Source organism: Palaemon carinicauda, chromosome 2 (assembly GCF_036898095.1).
Source record: "Palaemon carinicauda isolate YSFRI2023 chromosome 2, ASM3689809v2, whole genome shotgun sequence".
NCBI lineage: Eukaryota > Metazoa > Arthropoda > Malacostraca > Decapoda > Palaemonidae > Palaemon > Palaemon carinicauda.
This window is the reverse complement of record NC_090726.1, coordinates 88385056-88393243: the sequence shown is the minus strand read 5'-3', so window position 1 is coordinate 88393243 and position 8188 is coordinate 88385056. Positions and strand designations below refer to the sequence as shown.

General features: G+C 39.7%; 1 protein-coding gene across 1 annotated transcript in view; it reads left to right on the top strand.

The window, feature by feature from the left end:
• Positions 1 to 486: 486 nt before the first annotated feature.
• Positions 487 to 8188, top strand: part of LOC137625890 (THO complex subunit 7 homolog) — a 28221-nt gene continuing 20519 nt past the window's right edge. The window contains exon 1 of the mRNA XM_068356843.1: positions 487 to 726. Coding sequence (XP_068212944.1) covers positions 717 to 726 — 10 coding nt within the window. The 5' untranslated portion in view covers positions 487 to 716. The remainder of the gene's footprint in view (positions 727 to 8188) is intronic.

Here is an 8188-nt window from a genome sequence, read left to right as displayed (position 1 = left end):
TATATATATATATATATATATATATATATATATACACACACACACACACACACACACACACACACACACATATATATATATATATATATATATATATATATATATATATATATATATATATATATATACACACACACACACACACATATATATATATATATATATATATATATATATATATATATATATATATATATATATATATATATATATATATATTGCACTATAAAAACAAAATCAATGGAAGGGGAGCATGGATATTGTTTGAATTAAAGGTACTAAGCCTCATGTGGGTGAGTGAACATATTATCATTCATAACATCCGGTGAAGGAGTTAACTTTTACTAACAGACTAACACTTAAAATTTATCAACTGTATTGATCAGATCTAATATTTTATCTTTTATCATATTTACAGGGGAGTACATTGGCTCCAAGAAGTGGGCCAGATCTACTAAAATGGAAGAAGAAGAAGAGGAAGAAGAAGAAGAAGAAGAAGAAGCGTCAGTCGTTACTAGTTACTACTTGCAAACGCCGTCACGAATTGTTGTAGTCTGTTAATTTGTCGTGTTTGTTCTACTCTAAATTATTATAACTTGATTCAGTATTAACAACGAGACCTGATTGGTTTCTTCACGGTTACTGGCCTCTCTAGAACGGCGTTTTGCTGTTCTGTTAATATATTAATTGAATAAGATCCACTGGAAGACTTCAAAATGGCGGATGGTGAGTGTGGAAAATTGGGTAATACACTATTCGCACAATGGTCCACTTTATGAAACAATCCTCCACAGAAAACGCAGCTAAAAATAAAGCACTCCGAATTTTTTCATCAGGCCATCCCGTGGTCTACCGAACTGTGACACCTTGATCCACGCTAATGAGTGACCACCTGCTCTCCAACCCCCGGCCTCACCTCTCCACCACCACCACACACGACCGACACCTCAAACCAGCGAACAAACAACCCACAAACACTACTTCTCTAGGGATATTGTATACTAAAATCTTACTAGTTAGATACAAAGGGTATCAAAACACCTGCAACACAAAAATACAGTAAAATATAGGCTGCTATGAGAGTTGATCAAGTAACTTGTATTTAATTGGTTAACAATTGTGGGATGTAGTAGGGGGGTATAAGCTACTAACTGAAAAACAACTTATTTCCCCGAACTATTACTATCGTAACCATTCACAACACATTAAAACACACACGAAAATATATAATTACTCTACAAAAATGGAGTTGGAACTACTGTAAAAATTTACCTAGCCGAATTATTTAAAGTGTGGATATTGAGTTTTTTGGTGCTAGCCTTATGGACCTGAGCTGGTTGCATTGGTGTTGATTTCATGGTTGAGGTTAGGCTGGGCTAGGTCTAATTGTGTTGTATTGTGAGGTTGTTTGCTGTAGTGTTAAGGTGTTAAGTGAACAGATTTTTTGTGATTTAGGTGACTTAGGCTTAACTGTATTATTGTGTTGAGATGGCGACTGGTAAAATTCCACTTCCACAATTTAGGAGAGATAAAAATTATTCTCTGATTAAGAAAGTAGAGGCTTGGCAAGTGGTAACAGATGTTAAAGAGGAGAAACGGGGTATTGTGTTGGCTTTGAGTTTGCCCGAGACTGATGATTTTAATTTGAGGGAGAAAGTTTTTGAGAATCTAAGCTTGGATACGCTAAAGGGTGTTGATGGTGTTAGGGATTTGATTACATTTCTAGATGAACAGTTTGGGAAGGATGAGTTTGAGGATAATTTGCAAAAGTTTGAAGATTTCGAGGACTATTGCAGAGGTTCTAGTGAGGATACTGGTCAATTTATCACTGATTTTGATCTCAAGTACAATCGAATTAAAACTGACACTCTTAAATTGCCATCTGAAATTCTTGCATTCAAATTGCTGAGGAAGGCAAGGTTGAATAAAGCAGAGAAATTGCTAGTCATCTCTGGTATGAATTATTAAGAGAAAATCACATTGTATGAGCAGGCTAAGAGATCTCTAAAAAAAATTCAGGGTAGTTTGTAGCGCTCCGGCCACCCCCCCATATTTTGTTTATTATCGCTCCCACTGTTATCTTGTATAGAATAAGATCGTTTGGAAATGGTCTACGGATCTTAAATATGTGCTTAATCGCACACTTTTATGTTTTTTGCCGAAAACCCTAAATTACCTGAAAATTTATATGTGGCTCGAGTTCTTACTCCGGCCACGAATCTTCTCGCTCCCGTAGTTAAAAAAACTAGCTGTAGTTGGCGTTACGATAGCGATAGCACCGCTGTAGTGGCAAATTACCGAACTAATCACGGCCGCGGTACTTTTGAAACGACCCAATGAGACCCCACTTGACCTGCGGATTAGCCTAAGGGCATTTTTTTGCCCAATCAGAATTCAAGAATTCAAAAATCTCGATCATACCATACCTCACACGAAGCACGCTCGTTCTTTCTAGTGCAGACACCATGTCGTCCGGTGCTACATCTCGTGTTTGTGAAGATATAATTAAGTTCGACCAAATTAACGACCCTACTTTTTTTCAAGTGTTTAGTTTCATGGCCACTAACAATTTCAGTGATTACTTGTATTTCAAAGGCCTGTTAGGTGATTTTTCCGGTGTGTGTTCTAAGTGCAATATCGGCGAAGTCACTAAGAAGTACGACGGCAAATCAAGAAACGGTGAAAACACGTACTTTTGGCGGTGTAATTATCACAAGTGCCGAAAAAAGATTAGTTTGAAACGTGGCAGTTTTTTTGAAAGATCCCAGTTGTCGTGCCAGGATGTTTTTATCCTCGTCTGTGGTTTTGTTTATAAATTTCCCCAATACACCATTCGCCAGATGTATAAAAAGTTTGCCTCTCATACTCTCGTGGATTGGTACAACTTTTGCCGGGACGTGTGTTCCGATATTCTTTTGATAGACAATAAGAAGATTGGCGGTCCTGGTCACGTGGTGGAGATAGATGAGAGCAAGTTTGGCAAACAGAAGTACGGCCGGGGGGATAAGGTCGATGGTGCTTGGGTGTTTGGAAGGATTGATCGGCAAACACGTGAGACGTTTTTCCAGGTTGTCGAGCATCGTTCGGCTGAGACGTTGATTCCTATATTAGTAGAATTCGTCCATCCCGAAACTACTATTATTTCGGATTGTTGGAAGTCTTATAAGAATATAAAGAATCAATTTTTTCAGCATCTCACAGTTAATCATAGCATTCACTTTGTGAACCCGGACGATCGCAGTGTACACACTAACTCTATAGAATCGCAGTGGCACGTTTTGAAAAGGACTGTCATACCTGCTTTCGGCACACGGAAACACATGTATGACAGTTATTTTTCAAATTACTGTGTTCGCAAGCGATATCTAGAGGGATCAGAGTGTCAACTGAAGGCATTCTTGAAATTAATCAATCGTGTTTACCCTCTCAAAACTTGCCAAACCCCATCAACAACGGCCGCTACACGCACTTCTCCTGGACCCTCCATAACTCCCGGTCCATCCCGCCCATCAAAAGTCAGAAAGAAGATCGTCAGCGCGTACCCCGAAGATTCGGAATTCAGCGATTACGAATTATAATCATGTAAGTACACATGGATTTCAGTATATAACTACTTAGTTAATATTATTGTTGTGTAAGGGGGGTGTCCGGGGGGGTTGCAGCCCCCCCGGGTAAGGACACGGCTTTTAGCATAGGTTAGGTGGGTTTTTTAAGTTAGCTTCTCCCGTCGTACTCGTAGGTAAGGACACGGCTTCTAGCATAGGTTAGGTGGGTTTTTTAAGTTAGCTTCTCCCGTCGTAGTCGTAGGCAAGGAAACTGTTGTGTAAGGGTGGGGGGGGTCCGGGGGGGGGGGGCGAAGCCCCCCTGGGTAAGGATACGGCTTTTAGCATAGGTTAGGTGGGTTTTTTAAGTTAGCTTCTCCCGCCAAAATCGTTTTTAGAACGACGGCCACAGTTCTGGATATTCCCGTTTTCTACGAACTCGATTTTAGAACGGCGGCCACAGTCCACCCCACTTTATAATATTCCCATTTTCTATGGTTGAAAACGGACCTGGCCGGCACCCTACAATGGCTCCATAATTCATAGGAGAGGGAATAGGCTTAGCCAGGATTCCGAGGTTATTAAGTTAGAACCGACCTATATAGCTTCTGAACAAAGGAATTTTAAACCATGGCATGGTAACACAAAGACTGGGCGTGGCAGGGGTGTAAGTAGATACTCTGGTTTTGGCAAGCGTGGGAAGAAGCCTGTGAACCCAACTGGACCAGATGGTTGACCTTTAACTTGCAAAAGTTGCGGTTCTTTTAGACATTTTGTGAAAGACTGCCCAGATAGTTGGGAAAGACTAAACCGTGTACACATAACTAGTCAGGATGTAGGGTTTGATGAAGTTAGTAATGAGTGTGGAGTGGGTGCTAGTGCTGATGAGAGTAGAGTGTTGTTCATGGGATTTGATAAATCCGAGATTGCAAGATTTGGGATTGAGGCGGGTAGCTGTGCTGTTTTAGACAGTGCATGTTCAAGTACCGTTTGTGGTAAAACATGGCTTCAGGGTTATTTGAGTACATTGAGTGAGGAGGATAGGTTGTTAGTCGAGACCACAGATAGTAATAGGGTGTTCAAATTTTTTTGGGGGGGGGGGGGGGGGGTACTCAGTTGAAGTCTCTTGGGGAGTGTAGTCTACCGGCTTCCTTAGTTGGGAATAAGGTAACAATTAAAACTGACATAGTTGATTCTGACATTCCTTTGTTGCTATCAAGGCAGGCTATGAAAACTGCCAAGGTAAAGATGGATATTGAAAACGACTCTGCGGAGATTTTAGGCAAACCAGTAGTCTTGAATATTACTTCTTGTGGACATTATTGTATTCCTCTTGATAATGATGTCAATGTTGAGTATGTAAACTCGGTAAAACTTGATGAGCTTTCAGATTCTGAAAGATTAAAGACACTATTAAAGTTGCATAGACAGTTTGCTCACCCGAGGCAAAGCAAGCTTGAAGCTTTGTTGAGGGATGCGGGGATCTGGCCGGAACAGTATGCCCGTGATTTGGAGAGAATTGAGAATAACTGTGTTTTGTGTAAGCAATTTAAGAGAACTCCACCGAGACCAGTGGTTGGTTTGCCCATGGCAAAAAATTTAATCAGGTTGTTGCTATGGATTTGAAACATTGGCAGGAGGGAAAATGGATTCTTTATCTTATAGATATGTGGTCTCGATACACACAGTCAGCTTTCATAGATAGGAAGAAAACCACTAATGTGATTGATCAGATAATGAAACTTTGGGTGGGAACTTTTGGGGTTATGGTAGGGGTACTGCATGATAATGGTGGGGAATTCAGTTCAGATGAGATGAGGGATGTAGCTTCAGTTTTAGATGTAAGGGTTAACACAACAGCTGCGGAAAGTCCGGTTCAGAATGGGTTGTGTGAGCGAATACATGCAGTCACTGACATGATGCTTGTTAAATTAAAAGTTCAATATCCTCGAACTCCTATAGATGTGTTGTTGAAGTGGTCAAATATGGCAAGAAATTCCCTCCAGATGTGGAATGGCTTGAGCAGCCACCAGTTGGTTTTTGGGGAAAACCGTAACCTTCCAAACATTATGACTGATAAGGTTCCTGCATTGGAGGGCAAGACCACCAGTGAGGTTTTTGCAAGGCATCTTAGTGCTCTACATTCATCTAGGCAGGCCTTTATACAGACAGAAGCCAAGGAGAGAGTGAGGAGGGCTCTGAGGAGTAAGGTTAGGGTGGCAGAGCAAATTTTCCAGCCTGGTGATTGTGTGTTTTATAAACGGGAGGGTCATGATCGTTAGCTTGGGCCTGGGAAGGTGTTTTGTCAGGATGGTAGGTTGATCTTTGTAAGGCATGGGGGTGCAATTGTCAGAGTATCACCAAATAGACTTATTAAGCAGGGGTTGGAGTTCAGTGGGGAATTTATATCTGATGGTGCTGGGAACTTAAGTAATAAAGCTGGGGGGTTAGATGGTGATGTTGATGTGGAGTGGGACTTGACATCGTCTGCTCAGTCAGATTTGAGGGAAGCTGATACTACTGATAATGGGGTTGAAAGCAGTGAGGTGCAGTCAGAGGTACCAGTTGGAGCAGAAAACGAAAGTGAGAATGATTGTTGGAAAATATATGCTACAACTCTTACTAAAGCCGAACAGAACACGTCGGAGTGTCAGGAAGCAAAACAAGCAGAGTTGAAAAGACTATGTGACTTTGGCACTTATGATGAGGTACCTTTTTGGGGTCAGAAGTGTATTTCAACCAGGTGGGTTCTGACGAGAAAGGATTCTAGGATAAAAGCACGTTTGAGAAAAAAGTACTTTTCAGAGCGATTCCCCAACAGTGGGTAAGAGTGCCATCAGATTATTTTTGACAGTGGTAGCTACTATGAGATTCAGGGCCTCTGTAACACAGTTTTTTGGACTTTGCTCCTTATCAAAGCATCGGATGTAGCTGAAAGTTGACATATGTATATTTTACAACCACACACAAATTTTGTCAGCTTTATCAATAGCCTAAACCCGATAGTTTTAATTTTTATAGAGTAAAAATGATCTAGCCGACGTCATGGCCAATGATAACGAGCCAAGAGTCGGAAACATTCATTACGTAAGCAATGTAAACACCTTTTGACAAAATTTTGCCCCGCCCATCCACCAGACACTCATTCACCTTGTTCCATCGGCTCTGAAACCCATAACAGTCAAGAATGGCTAGCAGGATTTGGAATTGCCCCCGTGGTTGCAAAACTGCATTTGTCTTACGACTTGCAACTTTATACAGTCAAGAGAAAGCAGGTGGCCATATTTACTATAGCCTGAATAGGTAATTATTCAGTTTCTAGTTTAAATCCAATGTTTATGGTCTGATTTGTATTTAGCGTAATATGATTATAATACTTGTAAGGTCATTCAGGCTTTTGAACATTTCCATTAACTATTCACTATGCCACCAAGAGAGAGAGAGAAAGAGAGATTGTATGTAAACAGTCTTTATATAACTAATTTTGTTAAAATAAGAATTTTGTGCTAAATTCTCCATCAGACCAACGGATCATCCGATATGATTTATTTTCTTCTTCTTAGGCCGTACGACCGTGTTGGCTATGTTTTGGGCATGACTGCATTTTGTAAATAAATCAGGAATAGTTTTAACAGTTTTATTTGTACATCTAATGGGAATTTATAGAAGTAAAGTGAACATAATTAATTTATCCTTTAAAATAATTACTACATGTAGCAAACAATTAGTAGTTAAGATGATAATGCAATGAAGGAATGATACCATACTTTATCTTTAGCTTCAACAACGGCAATAACATACCCAGTTGCCATAATTTGTCAGTTTAATGAAATTACCTATCATCTAATGTTAAACTTAATTTCTGAGGAGGCCATGGCTTATTGCACAGTGAAAAAAACATAACAAAGACTTTATGAATGGCGGAACGATACATAAATGTGGGTGGGGTATCTGTGCTAGCGTAGTAATACTACTGTAGCAGTAGTGCCGCAACAGTAGTATACATGAATTAAACGTTTAGGCCAACTGCTGGGATCCTTGGGGATCATTTAGCACTTCTTACAACTACTCGAGAAATGAGTTTTTATAGCCAGAATTTAAATTTTATAATCCAACAATGCCCACGAATAGCCTTCAGTGTTATCCTGAATTATAACGAGGCCAAAGTGGGTGGAGCCTCATGAAGTCTTCATTCTGACGATAATTATTGGAGAAGGTTTAAAGCCAAAATACGGTACCGGCTTCTATTTTTTTTTCTCAGTAAATAGGTAGGTAGATAGACAATAAATAAAAATTGCTTGACATTGGATATAGCAGTTTTCAATGAGCTTGTCTACTACGTTTTTGAAAATTACCAACTATTCCCTACACCTTGTCAATCTGATTGTGACCTATAAAGTAGACTGTAATTTCTTAGGAAACTTATTTTGGGAGTTCGACTAATAATCGAAGTGTTTTTGTATTTATTAACATATTTTGTTGGTTTGTTCATTATGACAATTATCAGTGGAGAGGTTTCAGAGTTCATAAAGGTGTACTGCTTTGCTTTTATTTAAACTTTTGCGTCATTGTTGGCAGAGGTATAGCTTTCGTTACGTATAGCCAATCATCGATCGAGAAAGAGGGAAGAAATGCCGTCATAACTT